Consider the following 20,577-nt stretch of genomic DNA (forward strand, 5'->3'; position numbering starts at 1 on the left):
AAGTAGAATTGGGAATTTTAGACAAGCTGTTCTAGACAGTGTAGAATTATAGTAAGCTTTAAGTTTTAAAGTTAGCAAAAATAGTCCAAAGCCCTGTTGAGATTTTCTCAATGTGCACTATACGGTCATGTATCTCCTGTGTTGAATTTTTTTCGATGATTGTTTGTTTGTTTGCTCTGTTTAGCTGTAGTTTCAAAATGTCGAGTGATGGTGCTTTTCCACCACTGAAATGAGTAACATAGCTCACGCTTCCATGTATCAGGGGAGTCTTCTGCACAAGTAGGTTGAATGTATGTTGTTGGTTTACTTTGTAACTCTAGAAGTCTCTACCTTTTTGTTTTCTTTCACTTTTTTTGTTTTCCTGCATGTTAAACTCTGCTGTATTTTATAGTACTTGTTTTTTGTGATTTTCTTTCTTTATCTTTAAGACTTTTCATTTGAATCTTTTGTGTAGGTACTATTACTATGCAAAAGAAATCTCACATTGTGGTGCAGTTCTGGACTGTGTAAGTCAGTCGGTTGGTCTCTTATGTATGTTGGATGTTGATTATTGAAGGAATCTTGTAATATTGACCTAAATATGCATGTGCGCCGATGGAAGCTGGTTATACAATATCACTACTGTGTATGTAAGTGGACATTTTAACAGATTTTGATGACCTTTAAATAATATATTCAGGAACAGAGAAGCACCGTTCCCCTTTTTTGATTAAGTATTTATAGGGAAAATCGAAAAATATATATTCTGAATAGAATTCAGATGATGCATGTTTAACGAAGGCCTTCATAACCATGTTTTCTTCTTCTGTACAATCAAAACTATGAGTTAAATTCACTATAGCTGAATTCAAGGACAGCATTTTTCCGTTTCCTATGACATTGCAAACGATTAGTTGAATAGAGGTGTATTGTATATTAAAGGGAATGCTGTACTGTATATTTATAACCTCTTAATATCATTCCTCACTGTTTCTGCCCAGTATTTCTTGAAGGGCTAGAGTAAATGTTTGCATCCATCTCACACTAGCGACTGCATTCGAGCACCGTTGAGAGGGCTGTTTACAGGGATGTTACATAAATGCATGCCGTCACAATCACGCAATTTCATTCAGCATGTTTTCAAAGCATGTTTGAGCTCTTTACAGCGTCCTCTGATCTCATTGCTGATCATTCTATATATTGTATCCAGTTGATTATTTGAATAAATTAAAGTTGCCTTTACTTTGGTTTGATTTGTATTTATGTATTATTAATAGTAGTAGCATGTAGAGTCGTAATCATATTGTTTTGACAGTTAAATGCCTTCAAGTCTGCAAAATTGTAACCTTTTTTGGTTAACATTTATCTTGTAGTTCAGTGTTGTTTTTTAATTCCCTTCTTTTTTCATAATTTTTCACAATTGTTGCTTTTTATCAAAAATATATATAGTCTTAAAATTATAAATAGTACAGGGATAGTTCACCTAAAAAATAATTTACTAACCCTAAAATTGTTCCAAACTTGTATGGGTTTCTTTCTTCTGTTGAACGCAAATAGATACTACTTTAAAAAATATCCTTGAAGGTGAGTAAATGATGACAGAATTTTAATTTTTTGAGTGAACTTTCCCTTTAAGAATAGTTCACCCCAAAAATTAATATCCTGTCATCTCATTTTGTTATATAACGAAGACAGAAACCCATACAGGTTTTGACTGCATGAACAGTAAATGATGACTCAAGTTTGAATGTAAATGATGTTTTCAGTAAAGAACTCTTCATGTGATTCATCACTAGAGGGCGTCAGAGGACAGTGCTCGTGCATTCTGCAAACAAAATATTTGTCTTGCAGTCTAATAGACTCATTTAAACAAAGAGAGAAAAATCTTATTTATAAACTCAAAAATAAATTAGTTTGAGAAATATCCATATGCTTTTTAATTTGGCTTATTTAATATTTCGTTTTACGTGACACAAATATACTGCACATACGAGACCTCATTCTGCTAGATATTTTGCCCGGAAATGAAGAAAATCTGTAGAATGTGGGAGGTGCCACAAGTTTGCAGTGTCTGCGCAGATATGTGGGGCCTGTGATCAGCATGGAGGCTTCACCTCGCAAGTTCCTATGGCAACTGATCAAACGCACCGCGCGCGTTCTGTGCTTGTGTACGACAGAACGCAGTTGCGCGCGGAGCCTGTCTGCGACGGAAGCCTTCAAGGCACTGGATTCATACTTTGGATACACCTGCAACACCTAAAGCACATTTTCGAAGAAAGCTGCCAGAAAGAATTTTGAGGGAAGCAGGTGGATCTTGTATGTACATATTTTCCATTCTTTTATTTAAATTAGAGATGCCATTGCGAAAGCTATAGTGTTTTGGTTCATGTTTAACTATCTGACGATGTGTTTACTGAACAATAGTAATTATTAAGATAGTTGTGTTCATGATTTATATATAGATTTAATTTGAATATTTATAATATTTATATTTAAAATTATTAATTTTTATTAGACTGCACTGTTTTTTCATTTGTACGTAGTTAAAATATAAGAAGTGCTAATATATAAATATAAAATATATTAAACCTGAAAAATAATATTTATTTAATTAATTTCAGGGTTTTTGATTTTATTTCGGTGTAAAACTTCTATCTCGAAAGACGGTCTGGAATAAATCATGTCATAAACAAGGAATTTACTAGCAAATAATCTGTCTTCTAGCAAGTTTAGATAGGAAGAGTTATCTGTTGCTTTATCTTTAGAAGTATAGATGAGATCTAGCTTTGCAAAAAAAAGAAAAAATATTGTAGTACATATTTCGATATCATTTGCTGTCCAGTATTTCATGGTACACTTGTGTGGTCTCTTCTAGAGGCAGTCACAGGAAGCTGACCATCACCACCTCCTCATGATGCACATGAACAGCTTGTTGAACCGATGGAGTAAGTATTTATCGTTTCACTTGTAAAATACTTGCCTTCTCAGCTTTTTTGATGAGCATGGCAACACAGAACATATTTTGGCTGCCTTTACGTACAGGCTATATGTCGAAGTGTATTTTGTTTGGTCTGAGAGGGATATGAACCCTCTAATAGCCAGGGTTAAAATTAGTTGCAAGTACGGTCAGAAGTGTGGATTGTATTGCAGCGGAAAATGACAGTTCGTCTACCCGACTGCTCAGCTGTTACTGAATGGCATATGTTGGAAATTTATTGCGGTTGGCGTGTATTCAATTAAATATATTACAAATGCTAATGCATACAAGGATATTGTTAGGAGCGTGTCACTGGTTATTAAAATCATGTTTGGTTGACTTGTTCTTTTTCTTCAATTTATTGCTTGTGTCTTTTAAGAGGAGTTTTATTATGTTTTGTGAGATTTGACACTTTGTTTGGCAAATTATGTAGGTGTGAAGAGTTGTTGAGAGGTTACGAATGGAAATGGAGGCGATAAATCAGATATTTATATCTGCTGAGGTAACAGACCGCAGAGTGTCTAGCAGTACTGTCAGCTTTGCACAAACAGAAGCACTGCAGATGGATGAGGCCAGGTGAAAACAGAAAATTCAAGAAACATGTAATTTCTTGTGTAAGCGTCATCCACAGAATGCAGAAAATCAACTCTTATGAGGTTTACAACAAAATCTGTTAAAAAATGACTGGATTTTATTTGCTTTGCTGTCAGTTAGTGTACAGGAAGAAAACACTGAATCATTTCCTCATGTGAGTGCATTTTTAAATTTTTTTACAAGCTCAGTCAAAGGTCTTTTATGATCACCAAGGCTGCATTTATTTGATAAAATTACGGTACAAAATGGTAGTATTGTGAAATATTGTTACAATTTAAATTTATTCTTGTGATTGCAAAGCTGAATTTTCTGCGACCATTACTGCAGGCTTCAGGGTCACAATATTAAATTTCATATTGTTGCTTATGGGTTGAGCCAAACTAGCTACATGTCAGACCTGAGGTCAATGTCCTTTTTGACAGTTCTGTGAGGGGAACGTTTGTTACCTCAGCCCAAAGCAGAACTGTAGAATCTCAGTCATAAATGATTTGGACACAATGTCCAGGACATCTAACTTGACAGCAGGCCCTTTCTTATTGCTCCATGTCTATCAGTTAGTTCAAAATAAAAGTTGTTGGAATCACTGTTGACCGTACAGTTTGCAGTGGCAGGTCTCAATAGAAGGTTAAAGGTCATCTATGCAGGCTAAACAAAGAGAACAAGGGCTTTGTGCCAGCTGTATTCTGACAAATCAGTGGCATGCAACCCGCTAATGAACTCAGGCTGTAGCTAATCTCTTGTTTCTTGTTGTAATCAGGATAAATTTCCTTGATGACCTTTTTCCTCACGTTTTGCATATTACCGGCTGGTAAGTCTTTAAAGATTTGGTTCAAGCTGCATGTGTTAACTTAGTAGATCCGTCTATACAGGTGCAAATGAAGATCAAGTGTCTTAAAACCCTTGAATAACAGAAAAGAGTCTGTTTTCACAGTAACCCTAAGAGTTTCCAATCGTATCAGTTCTTTAGGCCACAGTTGTGGATATTGCATTTCTTGACCATTCTGAATTTGGTTTATGTACTCTAGTTTTTATCTTTTTTCAAAGCTTTATTTGGTGTGTTTTTCATCATGATATTGATTTCTAGTCTGGTAAGAACAGCAGATAGGTGTTTTTTCTCATGTCCGATGCTTCAAAATCTTCACAAAGTGTGGAATTTCACAGAATGGTGTCTCGGTATGAACCGCACCCTATGCGTGTGTGTTTTTACACTGCCGTTCAAAGTTTGAGGTAATATTGTTTAATATTTTTGAAAGAAGTGTTTTACTCTCAAAAGGGTAACATTTATTTGACACAAAATACAGTAAAAACAGTAATATGTAAAATATTAATATCAAATAAAATAACAATTTTTAATATTTGTTTTGTTTGTATGTATTTTAAAATGTAACTTATCCCTGTGATGGCAAAGCTGAATTTTTAGCAGCTTTTGCATTCCTCCAGTCTTCAGTGTCACATGATCCTTCAGAAATCATTCTAATATGCTGATTTGCTGCTCAAGAAGCATTTCTTGTAACTATCTGTTAAAAACAGCTTAATATATTTTTGCGAAAACCATGATTTTTGTTTCAGGATTCTTTTTTTTTTTTTAATTATTCAATTTAATGCACTTTTACTGAATAAAGCATTCATTAAAAAATAAAAATAAAATAGTACTGACCCCAAACTTTTGAATGGTAGTGTACATGGACTATTAATCATGAACAGCAAAAGAACAAGTAACTATGACTACAGTTTGTATATAAACTAACATAACTAACATTAATAAGATAGTCTGCCAAATCTTTCACTCGTCCTAGCTGTGAGGCTGCACATGCAGCTCTGGATGATGTTAGGAAAGAAAGTTTATTTTCAACAATGTTCCTGATCATGTCCAACCTTAACAGTTTGTGCGTCACATTTCAGAGCAGATTCTTGTGTGAACCTGTCAGAATGTAATGCAGGGACTTTGTAATGAAAATGCACGAGGCAGTGCTAACTATATAATTCATTATAAATAATCGTTTCACATGCAAAGTGCTCGCTTAGATATAGACATCCATAAAAGCACAGTAGCGAAAAGAAAGCATGTTTAATTTTATTCACTGGAGAGGCTGGAAAATCGACATGAGAAACTAAATCACAACTTTTGTGCGGTTCAGCTAAATATGAACATTTGTTGAAAATTTACCAACTATCCAAGATGCAGATGAGTTTAATCAGAACAGATTTGAAGATATTTAGCATTCACTTGCTCACCAATGGATCCTGTACAGTGAATGGGTGCCGTCATCCATTGGTGAGCAAGTGATGTAATGCTAAATTTCTCCAAATCTGTTGTGATGAAGAAACCCATGTCTGTTTGTACTGATATTTGGCCTGCATTTATACAATAAGTTTCGTCTCGGTCCTGAATGCATTTGAATACTCATCACACCCGTCCTGAATATCTAAAATATTCATGTGCCGTCTGCATTACCGATGTTGACTGAGACCTGCTTAACCCACGCATGACTTCCGGGTTATTATCGGCCAAATCAAAGCACTAGAGATGGTTACCGATCTGAAATGACAGATTTTCACAGCTTGGGGTTTCAGTAACCATCTGTGAGACGATATTGCACAGAATATTCTACCATAATATTAAGCTTTGGGATGAATGTAGCCAAACTGTTATCCGCTCTCTGCCTCTTTTAGTTTTTTTTTTCCTTTTCACTCGTTCTCTCTCATTCACATGCTTCAGAGCTCACATCATAGAAAGTAGAGGGGATGTGACCCAGTGAGCTTCGGTTGCAACACAGACAGAAAGAAACTCAATAGATATCTAAAGGAGAGCATTCAAAGAGACACACACGAGAGTTCTCGCCTTACACTGAATTATTTACTGTAAAAATGCCCTGTTTTAACCCTTCAGCTGTGCCAATTTGTTTTGTTTCTTTTTCCTGTGTGGACTTGAAAGGGGATTTGATAATGAAAAAAAGCTACACAAATGGCATGAAACTCATTTTGCTGTAGAATAAATCAGTCTAAACCTTTTTTTCATTCCAAACAAACTTTGTTTCAGACTCTCTTCTTACATTTTCCAAGTGAATCAAGAGGTGAAATTCACCATTTCAGTAGGAGCGATGTGTAGTTCAAGACTAATTTCTTTCTATCCTTCACCCCAAGGTAGATCAAACAAATGCTTTGCGTCACACTACATCTGAATCCATTCTGCACTCGCTCCCCAAACAGTCTTTGTTCTCTTTCCAGGTCTCATTTACATTAACATACCCGCAGACACTGAAAGAGACACCCTGGCTTGCTAAACCCCCTCAAAGACCACGTTAGTCAATTCTACGTTTACCATTGTCGTTTGCATGTGAGAGAGGCAAGGTACGTCTGGCGAAGCAGGTTTCAGGTGTCACGCATAACGACAGTGACATCTGAGGATGGCGTTAAGACTCGGTGCATCCGTGTGCGTGCATGTGCATGGGTTTGTGCGTGATTGTACAAGATATCAAATATCAGCCAGTTATGCATTGGCAGTAATCACTCTCTCTCTCTCTTATCGTACAGGATTAGTGAGTTTCTTATCTTATCTGGTGTTGTATGAACGTTGATGGTTGGATGAGCTGTCTATCTTTGAGTGCTGTTTACTTTAGGTAATTGTGCTAATGCTCCCTTTAGATGGTGACAGAAATATCAAGATTTAGACCCTGATGGATCTTATTACATCTTACGTACATATGCCACCTTAATGCATTCAAGGAAGTTTTCTGAATTTTTTTTTTTGGTTTGTTCACACATGCAACCACACACGCATGTACCGTGCCAGCATTTAATATCATCCAAGCGTGACAAAGAAAATATGTCAATCAACACCTTTTGTTAGCATAGGTGCACTGCACATATGCCATAGTTTTTCCACAAATTATCTTTACAAAAAGTACTGTTGTGGTGCTGTGTGTGGTATAGTAATGTATCAGATGGAAATACCATGATATATTAATACAATAAGTTTTGTCAAATTTTTATTGCTACTATTTTGCACATTCTTAATAAAAGTAAAGTCATCAAAGCTATTAAATAATACAAGTATCTTTTTTTTGTATAGAAAGCATCTCTGTACAATGTCAATCCCGTGGCAGAAACAGAGAAACAAATAGAGACATAATTAGCATAGCTGTTGTTCCATCCAAGCAAAAATGATTTGTTCAACCCAAGCTAAGGAATAATAATGTGCATTTGATCAAATATAACTGCAGTACAAGATTATGAGATGCATCATTTGAATGACTGGCCAAAGAGATGTGTCTTTAATCTAGATTTAAACGGGGGGGGTGTTTTTTATGAACACATGTTGTTATGAGGTATTTTATTGGGTTTTTTGGGAGAATGATGAAAAAAAAACCTACCTCCTTTAGTGGACTTTGCTATCCTAGGGACTACCAAAAGTCCAGCATTTTGTGACCTTAGGGAGCGTGATGGATTGTAGCATGGTAGAAGAATAGTTAGGTACACAGGAGCTAAACCATTAAGGGTCTTGTAGGCAAGTAATAATATTTTGTAACTGATACGGAACTTAATAGGTAGCCAGTGCAGAGACTGTAAAATTGGGGTAATATGATCATATTTTCTTGACCTGGTAAGGACTCTAGCCACTGCATTTCCATGGTATATGTCCGAAATAGCATAGCAAGGTAATAGCATAATACTTTGCAGTTAGTGCATTGTCATTGTGAAAATTACATCAACAAACAATTACAAGAACAAAAGCAATGTCAAAACATTTTAATAGCTACAGTTAAAAAAAAAAATTGACCAAAACATTTTAAAGGACTGAATTATGTATTTTAAAGACAAACATCAGAGCAGTGATCTAACCCGGTTATTTTATCTCTCATACAGCAAATCTCTTAGACTGTATAATGATTACAGCCTTTTCTTGGTATGTGTGGCCAGCTAGTTATCTAACCAGAGTTAATGCTGAGCTAACACTGATATTATGGACTCTGCTTTCCAGAGCTTTTCAATACAGCAGCAGTGCGTCATCACCTTCGGGATTATTGCAACCAATACAGATTTTGAATATCTGAGGGTGATGTTAACACATACAGTATCTAATAATGTGTGAAGGAGTGAGTGAGTGTGTGTCAGTAGCCTGGGGTCAGATGTTGGATGAAGGTTGTGGCAGGGCCATCGCTGAGAAACCCAGTAGGATGTTGCGTGCCGAAGCCGTAAACACATTAATGGGCAGTTAGGACACCCAGTGCTCTGGGCACCAAACATGACACGCAGTGATGTAATCTCCAGCTGACACGCTAATACGCAATTCAATGAAATTTCCAGCCTTATACACACAACTACACATACAGTAGTGTTTTTGCAAGCTGTGTTCTTTATAGAGCCGGAAGTTTGTGCTAGTGTAGTACATAAAAGCTTGTGCAGTACACAGCATTATCTGTGTTTAGCATCCATGGTCTAAATATTAAGCTCATGTTGCCTCATGCTATGAGATCATCCTGTAAGGACATTTGCAAGTTCTTAGGTTATGTTTATGTCATGTCTGCTTGGTCTAAATAAAGCCAAACCATCTTTAAAGGCACACTTACAGGATAGCTTGTATATCTAGACCTTTAAATATTAAAACAAAGTCACTTTGGTCCTCTTTGCAGACTATTTAGGCCAAAAACTGCCAGTGTAGATAGGAAAACACCTGGCCAAAATCCAGAGGGACCTACCACAAGTTGCTTTTCAAGGTGGGTAAATCTGAAACCGGATATAACTGACAACAAAGGCGAATATGCAGGTGTGCTCAAGGGTGTCTCCTTTACTTGTTTAAAAGATTTGATGTCATCACAAACTCATTGAACTCTATTAGCCTGGTACCTTGGATGCTGCAAATTATTGGATGATATAATGGATGATATAAGCAAGAAAAAAAGCAAGAATCATGATAATTATGATATATATATATTTGGTTAATAATGATAGGTTTAATATCATGGATATTTTTTTAATATACTGAACAAAATAATAGTCCTTATGATAAAATAATGATGGTCTTTTAAAAAAATAAATTAGATTTTTCATTTATATAATCGTAAACACAGCAATGAAACGGCTAAATTAATAAATAACTCGATGCAAATGTATGTTTAATCCAGACCTAAGTATCTTATATAAAAGCATATTGTTATTTGAGGTATTGTGTGTTCTGACATTTTATTTTTCATCAAAAAGCATGCATTTTTTTATTTAGCTGTGGATTATCCTCTGTATAGATGTAGTCTTGGACATATGATTAATCTTAATACAGGCTTTACTGCGATACTGGTCTTACGTCAGATGATTAAGGCTGTTTATAATATGATGAATTATTAGTCTTTTTTTATTTTGTATTGTATTGTAAAACAGTTTTTTTTTTTTATCTCCAACAAATAAGTCTTGGTTGCTTTGATTACTGCCGTATAAAACTAAGCTGCTTTTTCTGTTCTAGATGAGATCTCCAAGATGTGTGAGGTGGAAGACACTCCAGAACCAGTTAGTCCCACGCTGCTCAATGAGTCCACAGACACCTACTGCCAGACTGACTGCTGGCACAGACTCCGCACCACTGTCCGAAAGCTAGAGTTCTGGGAAGACTTCAGCGCAGAGCTTATCGGAACCGGCTTCTTCTCCAAGGTCTACAAGGTAAGGGTTTCCTGGCAGTAATGGAGGAGATAGACAAATTACTGTTTGGAGATTGAAAGTTTGCGAAAAATGTGCTAAAATTGCTAGAATGTCCTAAAGGCGGCGTGTAATAATGGACATGGCAGTTATTAAACAGCATAGAATCTGATAGAATCAATCTGACCTGTAGCAAAAGTGCACTGATTTAATGAAAGCTGTGAAAATGAGGCACATCGAGATCTAAGGCGTTGAGACCTTCACTATAAATGTTTTCGTTCCACCACCTGCTGCCTTTCAAGAGCAAAGGTTTTGTTCCATATCTCCAGAATTAATAATTGTTAGGGATTTGTACCCACCCGAATTCTGTTACAAATTTTAAATAATTATTTTGTCTGGAAGTCACGGCCCTGTTAGTCCTTACAACAGAACCTTACAGACATGACTTGTCTGTCGTCTCCTAAAAACAAGCTACGTCCTGCAGACAGTCTTCAACCCAACTAAGAAATACATGTTTAACGTCACATACCGTCACCACCCTGTCAAGCTTAGATGATCTTGAAAACCTTCACAAACAAGAAAATAACTAGATGGTTTTAAAAAATGCCTGAGGAAGCTATAGTAACCACATTATTTATATGCTTACTTTTCTTGTTTTGCATAATCTCTCTCTTCAGCATTCCTTTAACCTCATAGTTTCAATTGTAAGAAACCAAACGGCATTTTGTTACAAGTAATGCCAACACTCACAAAAATGCCATTATTATAGTGTGAAACGCTTGATACTATCTTGAAGGAAAGTCTTTAGAGAGGGCTAAGATCACAGCAGAGCTTTACAATAGCAAAGCGATGGAACCTAGATAACGTGTTAAATATCAATACACAGAACTTGAAAAACTGTGCCACATGCCTCCACTGTGACCATTCTCACATCACGGGCCAAGTAATGACAGCATCTGTAAAGAACATGTTGTCCTAAAGAAGACATGTACTGCACAGAATTAGCCCAGGGGGAAATAAGAGTGATGCTTCTTTTTGTTGTGAATGTGTTTACAGGATGTCAGTGAAGGAAAGACGTGTTAGGAAATCCCTCCTGTGAAACTCCAACTGTATGTACAGTATGTGACGCCCTCGCTGCTGCTGAGTCAATAATGATGTAATTCTCCCTCGCTTAGGTGATGCACGGCACCACAAAGAAGGTGATGGTGGTGAAGATCTATAAGAATGATGTGGATCAGAACAGCATCGTGAGGGAGATCAGTCTACTTCAGAAACTCTCCCACCCCAACATAGTGAGGTGAGCCGCCTCTGCGCACGCGATTAATCACTTCCATCAATCCCACGCCGGCCTGATGCTCATAGCGCCCACTCAGAACATGGGAAGAAAACAACTCTGACTCTGTCGGCCTAATACTGAGTAATAAAACCCGACTGGGTTAAGATTTCCTGACCTTGAACAAAGGTAACCGGTGAAATGGCTACAATTTAGATGGTGTTCTGTCATTAAAAGCATCAGCCTGTGAGACTGTATTACCTACTGTACACACAGCCATTGTTTTAGATTCTGAGTTTTAGTTATGTTTGCCAATCATTATTAGTATAGCTTTAAGTATAGATGATATATCTGCACTAGTTTAGTTTGCAGATAGATATTAGATATTTTTATTAAGAAGATTGTTATCATTTAAATGTGCATCTTAATTTCTAATATTTTTATTGTTAGAGGACCTTTCCTGTCAACTAACACTCACAAAAGTTAATCTTCAAGAACATAAAGACTTTAATGGTGTTATTGAATTATTAAACAAATTTCAATATGAATATCCATTTTCATACTGCACACCTGTAGCGTTTAACGTGTTTTATTTTTAATATATTTAGACAATATTATATATATATTTTTTATTTTAATATCAATTATCATTAATAACATGAAAATAATGTTTAGGGATCAGCCAGAATTTGAATATCCCTTTGTGCTCATATTTAGGGTAAGAACTAACATTTAACCCTTTGTATTCAGGCCATATCTAGAGAGCATAATATCATAAAATGTGGCCTCCTTTGACTACCCAGAACGCAAGCAGTATGCAACTGCATAGCAACGCCCTTTTAACTGCCCTATCATGATATAGCAGGGAGTTTTAGATAGGCATTACTTACATTTGGCTGAAAATGTATTTGCACTAATTTGTTTCATTTATGAATCCATTACTGTGATTTTTATTCTGTAGGTACCTGGGGATCTGTGTCAAGGAGAACAAGCTGTACCCAATTCTTGAGGTGGGTGGCAACTTTTAGGATTTAGTATTCACAGTTCAGCATATCCAGTCTTTTGCCTTATCGACGTTCTGCCCAGAAAGTCTCATGACACAAGCAGTGACTCACCATTGTGTTTTTCTAATGTGTCAAGAGTATATAATTTTCTACAAAGAATTTTTTTCCTGATTTAACATGCTGCAAAAGTGAACTGCATTTTCACTGTATAAATCATAATTCGAAGTGTTTTATAATCTCATGTCGTTCCCTCCTCCACCTAGTATGTGAGTGGAGGCTGTCTGGAGGAGCTGCTGGCCAGGCATGACGTCAACCTCTGCTGGAGAGAGAAGATCGAACTGGGCTGTGATATCAGCCGAGGAATGACCTATCTCCACTACAAGAATATCTACCACAGAGATCTCAACTCTAAGGTGAGGATGAGTGAGTTGGCAGACTTTAGGGATCAAAGTTGAGCAATTATGGCAAAGATATATTATGAAATATCACCTTGCAGTGTCCAACCTAGATTTGAAAGTGTGTGCCAAGAACACGCCTTGCATTTATAGCTAATCACAGACATTTGTAATGTCACTCCATTGAAATTTCTGCTAATGTTTTTCACGTCTAATGTTCTGTTAGCTTGCCTGACTTTACTGACTTGAGTCATGTTTTGAACAAAATGTGTTCAAAACATGATTCAGCAAGTACCATATATGCAGATAAAACCACAGATTTTAGTGTTTAACTGGTAGTTAGGACACTTCGCTTGTGTCCATTTCCTCCTTTCTCATATAACCTAATATATATTTTTTTTTTATTGCTTGCAGTTTAGTTTCCGATATTAGTTGTGAGATAAACATAATATTATCTCCCATAATCTTACAAAGTGAAGATTTGCATACTTACACAGTGACCCCAAAGGTATCTGGATGCTTAAGTCATACTTAAAATCTGTTAAAATAAAAAAATAATATTTTATATAAAAGTGTTTTTTGTATAATATTGATATACGTTTTCTTTTGTTATATATTTTGATGTTTTTTCTGGAGTGGGTTTTTTTCTGGTATGTTAGAATGCTTAGTGAAATTCTGCAATGAATTTAATGCATTTTATAGGTAGTATGTGTGGAAAAATATCTATTTGGCTTCTATTCACTTTTGGAGAAAAAAAATGAATGGCATTTTGTGACAAGTAGCGCTCAGTGTCAGTTTTTCAATGTGTGAAACTCAGAGTGCTTGATATTATCTTGAGTGAAAGGCTTTGGTTTCTGTAGATTTATTTCAGTTATGGTTTCCATTCATTGCTTATGAACACAGTTGCAGAGTGATTGAATGTAGATAACGTGTTTAATACCGAAACACACAGAACATGAAAAACTGTGCCACATGCCTACACTGTGACCATTCTCACACCACGGGCCAAGGTTTTTCAACATTTTTTGGTAAAGAACATTATGTCCTGAAGGAAACATGTTTTGTAAAGGAACAGAATCAGCCCTGGGGAAAATAAGAATGATGCTTCATGCTTTTCTTCAGAATGTGTTTATAGAAATCCAGTGAAGGAAAAAACATCAGGAAATCCTTCCTATTGAAAATCCCACTGTAAATACACTGGCCTTTTAAAGTTTGGGGTCTGTAAGATTTTTTTTCTCTTATGTTCACCGAACCTGCATTAATTTGATTAAAAATACGGTAAAAACAATTATATTGTAAAATATTATTATTTATATAACAGTTCTTTCTGGTCCTCGAATCTAATTGGCAGAGAGCCTTTTCCAGCTGTGCGATATTCTAGTGATAACAGAACTGTTTCATCGTTTGTATCACTCTGCTTGCAGTATTTCTCAAAGAGAGCCTCATGGCAGATGCTCAAATCCATTATGATTTTATAAATAATACTCTTCTTGTGTCACAGAATGTAGTTTTTAGTCGAGAATATACTTGTTTAGACTTCAAATATGCGGTTTGTTAATAAAGATAACGTCTATTTGATATTTTGCTCCGACGTTTTCAAGTATGTGAGCTCAAGTATTACTGTTATTGTGGAAACCGTGATATATTTTTTCAGGATGATGAATAGAAAGTTTAAAAAAAATGATTTGTTTAAAATAGAAATCTTTGGCAACACTATTACTGTCACTTTTAATCAATTTTTTGTTTAAAATAGAAATCTTTGGCAACACTATTACTGTATTGTTGAAAAAGACAAGAATTTTGTTGCATTTTGGGAAGGGAACCTGTACCCCATAAAGCTGTAAGCAGAGAAGAACAGTCATGGTCCTGACAGGTTTAACTGTGGCAGTTGCCAGGCTGCAGTGAGCAGTGAGCACAGGCCTGTGTGTTTGAACAGAGATGGGAGGTCAGACCTTTATTATGCTAATGCTGTAGCCAGCATTCACCATTCCATAAACTCCAGACTGCGGCTGCTTTCACTCGCTAACCTTTTTTTCTCATTTCCTTTCTTCTTTTCTTCATAAGAAATGACCCGCTGACTCCTGTCAACTGTCAAGCTTTTATCCTCTCACCCTGCTCACAAGCACAGACATAAATTAGCCTTGCCTTATTATAACTAGATTCTGACATTTTCTGAAGAAAATATATATCCATGCTAAAGTAAACTCATTCCCACAATGCTGTGTTGTTGCTAATGTGTTGGTAGCTGGTGATTGTTTACTGGCCCAATGTAAGTCTGAGGGATTTTTTTTTTTTTTAGCTTTTATCATCCACCAGGAAAAGAAAGTACACTCACTTGAACAAAACCTGAACAAGCCACATGAAGTCCATAGCACAAATATTGCTACTATAGTTTACAAGCCATTACACATTGTGGAGGTAAAACATTACTCGTTCTGCTTACATAACACAGCAGGTTCAAATTTCCACGCCAGAGGTTACATGTGGTTGTCAATGGGTTTACTTAAAATACAGGGGTACTGTTACTGCCACACATGAAACCTCAGAGCATGATACCACACTCATTGCACATTCTCACCGATGTCCCATTGATGTATATCTCTACCTGCTGCTCAGGTGAAAGACTCTGGTGTGTGCTTTAATGAGAGTTTGTTCTCACCCTTCCACATCATATTTATCAATTTGTGCATTTTACTCACTAATGTTACTGATTCATTGACTGAACAAAATGCTTGTCAAGTAAAGCTGATTTGACACTTAAAAGAACTCGGGTAAATTACACTAAATTAAGTTCACTTGATTACACACATTCATTGAGGAACATGGGCAAGAGAAGATTTAGTAGAACTCAAGTAAAAGTCAACTTTAGTGTACTAAAAAAATAATAATAATGTAATTATTAACAAACTCAATTATTACATTTTGTAGTTGTTGTTGTTTTTGTTGTTAAAGATATAGTATATAAATGGCTTCATTAACAATCAACATCATTATTAAATAATTAAATAATAATATTAGATAATTATTAAATAATAATAATTAAATAATAATTATTATATAGTATAATGAATTAAATAAATGTATCTATAAGAAAATAATTGTTTAATTATTAAACCCAATTATTACATTGCATATGTATTATTATTATACATTGTTTATAATAATATTTAAATTATTATTATTAGATAAGTAATAAATGAAATGAAAGAAATTAATATATCTATAGCACTGTGAAACAAATTTTTTATAAAAAAAATTGTTTCGCTTTTATTTATAAGTTTATTACATGCTGAATGTGAAAATCACATTACGTTTTGTGTACCAAACTAAAAAAATATATATATATATGCTGTCCACTTACACATGCTAATTTGTTGTCACTCATGCATAAAAATTACATAAACCATTACCAAAAGTGAGTTGTGTTTATGTTGAATGATTTTTGTCTTTTATGAGTAGTCCCACAGTGATCTGGAATGTTCCAGAAAGAACTAGAATGTTACAGAAACGTCTAGAAAATTTTAATCCTTGTGAAAGTAAAATATCCTTCAAAAAACATGCTAAATTAGTATAAAAACTGATCTGTACTAAACCAGTGTTCCATAATTGACCTGACCAAAATGCTAATGCGTGAAAATAAATAGTGCAATAATAACGAACACCACAGAATTACGGAAGAACCTTAAAAATTCAAGTGAAATAATTTGTTACATTGTGTAAAAATTTGTGTAATAATGATTTTTTATTATTATTATTATCATTTAAATATCGTTTATAGGTATATTTATTGCATGCTATTATATAATATTAGTCCAATCATGTTAGAGCCTTGACTTTCTGTTTATAATAGAGGAAAACAGGAACTTTAAAGTTTAAGAAGTTGAACTCCACAGCTTTGGAGTCATGTGTTGATGACAAACTGTCCATGACACACCAGATTTAAATTATTAAATGGTCAGGTAATGTCTAGGTTTTTCTTCCTGTGGTGCAATACTGCCATCTTGTGGCACAATACTCTAATTGTGCTGCTTTATAGTTCTGTTTGGAAAAATTATCATTTTGGTAATCTGAGATGGAGAAAAATCTTACTTATACTTTTTTCCTTTGCTTATTTTAGCTTGCTTTCTTTCCTCATACCACATTGCAAGATGTGAGATAAAATCTTCTATCTTTTATGTGGAATCTTGTTTTTGTCAATCCAGAACTGCCTGATCCGCGTGACCTCGCGTGGCAGGGAGGCCGTGGTCACAGATTTTGGGCTGGCCAGAGAAGTGGGGGACCTGCCTGCAAATGACCCTGACAGGAAGTTGTCTCTGGTGGGGTCGGCCTTCTGGATGGCACCAGAAATGCTTAGAGGAGAGCCGTACGACCGCAAGGTACTGAGAACAGAATACTGTACCAATAAAATGAGAGGGATGACGTTATGGTTGGATAGTCTTTTTCCAGAAAATTAAATTAGTATTGATTTACTGACAGATTTCACATGAACCTTTTGCAGTTGCATCTGAATTAAAAATTAACCTTCTGATTTGGTGCCAACCTTAATAGGTCAGGGCTGAGGTACAGATTTGGAAAGTCATTTATAATGAGTAACAGATAAACTGTGAGCTGTTTTTACTTAATTGAGAGAGAGAGCCAGTGCTGGTGCTAATGTTATTAGAGTTTAAACTGAACCTCTGCCGTATTTCTCTGTTTAATCACAGGTGGATGTCTTCTCTTTTGGGATCATGTTGTGTGAGGTCTTAGCAAGAATCCCTGCCGACCCAGAAGTGCTGCCCAGGACTAAGGTAAACACACAAAGAAAACAGTTTCTACATCTTTTTTTTCAGCATATGCAAATGAATACTACTTCTTCATGTACAATATATCGTTACACAGAATGCATAATTTAGCACTTGCATGAGCTCTGGGATGGTTACATACAACCCTTGAGAGAGGTTTGTTATGTCGCGTGAATTAATATGGTTCTCTTTCCTGCATTGGGGATGAAAGTAAGGTCAGACAGATTGATTGCGTTTAGTAGAGTGGTCATTTATGCTTCATTAATTCTGATGGACAGCCGATGATGTCTGGAGGGGAGAGAACAGATAGATCTGATCCAGGTCAAGGGGACCATCACAGACATTTAGATTCTTTAGTATGGATCTATTCATCGTGCTCTTCTGTCACGTCAAGGATAATGATTTTCTGGTCCATCTGTAGTTGTTAATATATGTTTGAGACTAAAGACACATAGTTGTTATGTACCAGTCAAAAAATGTTGTTAAAGTTTTTGAAAGAAGTGTCTTATGCTCATTAAGGCTGCATTTATTTGATTAAAAAAAAGTAAAGTTTGCTTTGACTCCCATAACTGCGATATATTTTGTTTGTAAGGTTTGTCTGTACTTTTTAGTGATATATATAGTTATGTTTAAAGTTATTTGAAAAATGTATCTTTTAATTTCAAGGTGAAATATAGTTTGTTAGTATAGTTTGATGAAGTATAGTTTGTAAAGTTTGTTGCAATTTTATGGTGAAATATAGTTTGTAAAGTTTTTAGTAATTTTGTAGTAAAAGCATAGTTTGTGTTGCAATTTTGTGGTGAAATGTATTTCATAAAGTGTTTTGTTAAAGTGTTTTTCTGGACAAATCATAAAGTATAGTTTGTAAAGTTTGTGCTTATACTAAATTTTGTTTAATTTCTTGGTAAAATTGCAAGAATTTGTCTTACAGTTTTCTGGTGACATATAGTTTGTTTTGTAAATTTCTGGTGAGATAGTTTGTAAAGTTTGCTTTGCATATTTCTGGTGAGATATAGTTTGTAAAATGTTGTCTTGCAGTGTTATTGTGAAATATAGTTTGTAAAATTTGCATTACTCTTTTTTTTTTTTTACAGTTTATCATAGTTCATTTATCATATTTTGCATTTTGTTGTTTAAGTTTGTTCTACACTTTCCTAGTAAAATACAGTTGTTTGTCTTTGACGCCCCTAAAGAAGTGTTTTCGAATTGGGGATAAACTTTGAATTGTGGGTTCGAGTCTCGGGCCGGCAATACCGCGACTGAGGTGCCCTTGAGCAAGGCACCGAACCCCCAACTGCTCTCCGGGCGCCGCAGCATAATTGCCTGCCCACTGCCACGGGTGTGTGTTCACGTTGTGTGTGTGTTCACTGTTGTGTGTGTGCTCACTGTTGTGTGTGTGCACTTTGGATGGGTTAAATGCAGAGCACGAATTCTGAGTATGGGTCACCATACTACTGTATGTCACTTTCACTTTTTTTTTGTAAATTTTTTTTATGAGATATATTTTTTTATGAGATAACTACTGAATGCTGACAATGTCACATCTTTCAGTATGCAGTGTTCTTTCAAAGGAAATATTAAAAGGAAAATTGTCATCTGTGTGATCTGTCGACAGGACTATGGGCTGGATGTGGAATCGTTCAGAGAGCTGGTGCAGGGCTGCCCAGAGCGGGTTCTGGAACTCTCTGCCAGCTGTTGTCAGGTATGAAGTAGCGACTCGAGGGTCGTGTTTAATATGGCGTGACTGTGAATAGAACTAACACCTGTCAAGAGAGAGATTTCACCTTCAGCATTAATAATGTGGCTCCTCAATCACCTGGTTAACTGTTTAGAAGATGCATATGTAACAGATTCAGTGAAACACCAAAGCTTATCCTGTTTCTGTCTTTCTCTCAGATGGATGCATTCCGAAGACCTTCCTTCTCTGAGCTCCTGGATGAGCTGGAGGACATCGCTGAGACCCTAGAGCCATCAGACAACGACCTAACCACAGGGTGATCTCACAAATCCATCCTAACAAACCCCTGGACTGAAGGATTTAAGGGACTGTGCTACATGAGAGTGCAGCAGTGGACCGTGACTGGCACTCTGTTCTCCCAAGAGTAGAATATAAAGGGGAATGTCTGGTAATTGAGGACAAAACCACTCAACTGAATGTTCGCTCAATAACCAGTTCTGGACGCCCTCCATGCAGCGTGTGAACCTGAATGATTGCGAGAGTCCATTTGAAAGGCTGAATTTTACCTTTTCTATTTTTTATTTCATATAGATGAAAGTAATATGATTTTTTAGGGACCAACTTGTCAGCTGATTTTTTTTTACAAGACCAAATTCTCTACAGACCATTTCTGTTTTATATGGGTTTCAGAAAAGTTCCTTTTTTTTTTTAGGAAATGAGCTTAAAATTTAAATACAGCAGAGGTTGCACAAACCTGGAACAAACCAGACCAGAGAAACTAATTTGTCCTGTATTTGATTTCACCTCACTGCTTAAAACTAGCATATTCTGTCAAAATAATAGCACACTTTGCTTATTTGACACACTGCTAATGTCACCTATTTATGCCTTGTTGTACTTGCCATGTTACCCATTTTCCCCACTGTTAACATCCATGTCTGATTGATAGAGCTCTAAAATTATCCAGTTAAATTTCTCAAAAATATGTTTGTAGAATATGCATAGAGCTCAACTTTTAAAACAGTGTTTTTGCACAAGTGTTACCCTAGACTACAAAACCAGTCATAGGGTCAATTTAGCAAAATTGAGATTTATACATCAACTGAAAGCTGAATAAATAAGTTTTCCACTGATGTATAGTTTGTTAGGATAGGACAATATTTGGCCGAGATATAACTATTTGAAAATCTGGAATCTGAGGGTGCAAAATATTGAGAAAATCGCCTTTAAAGTTGTCCAAATGAAGTTCTTAGCAATGCATATTACTAA

The 20,577-nt window shown here is 35.7% G+C and overlaps 1 protein-coding gene across 2 annotated transcripts; it reads left to right on the forward strand.

The window, feature by feature from the left end:
* Positions 1–1,937: 1,937 nt before the first annotated feature.
* Positions 1,938–19,962, forward strand: zgc:113162 (uncharacterized protein LOC553743 homolog). 2 transcript variants are annotated; one of them, XM_042748079.1, is made up of 10 exons: positions 1,938–2,295; positions 2,855–2,924; positions 10,008–10,201; positions 11,353–11,474; positions 12,412–12,460; positions 12,718–12,867; positions 17,052–17,225; positions 17,553–17,636; positions 19,246–19,332; positions 19,527–19,962. In XM_042748079.1, the coding sequence occupies exons 2-10, from the start codon at positions 2,891–2,893 to the stop codon at positions 19,626–19,628; spliced, it is 996 nt and encodes a 331-aa protein (XP_042604013.1). In that variant the 5' UTR covers positions 1,938–2,295; positions 2,855–2,890; the 3' UTR covers positions 19,629–19,962. The 2 variants fall into 2 exon arrangements, with proteins under 2 accessions (XP_042604013.1, XP_018927601.1); XM_019072056.2 differs by lacking the exons at positions 1,938–2,295; positions 2,855–2,924 and adding an exon at positions 4,236–4,358.
* The last annotated feature ends 615 nt before the right edge of the window (positions 19,963–20,577 follow it).

Source organism: Cyprinus carpio, chromosome B21, assembly GCF_018340385.1.
Source record: "Cyprinus carpio isolate SPL01 chromosome B21, ASM1834038v1, whole genome shotgun sequence".
In the NCBI taxonomy this organism is placed as follows: Eukaryota; Metazoa; Chordata; class Actinopteri; order Cypriniformes; family Cyprinidae; genus Cyprinus; species Cyprinus carpio.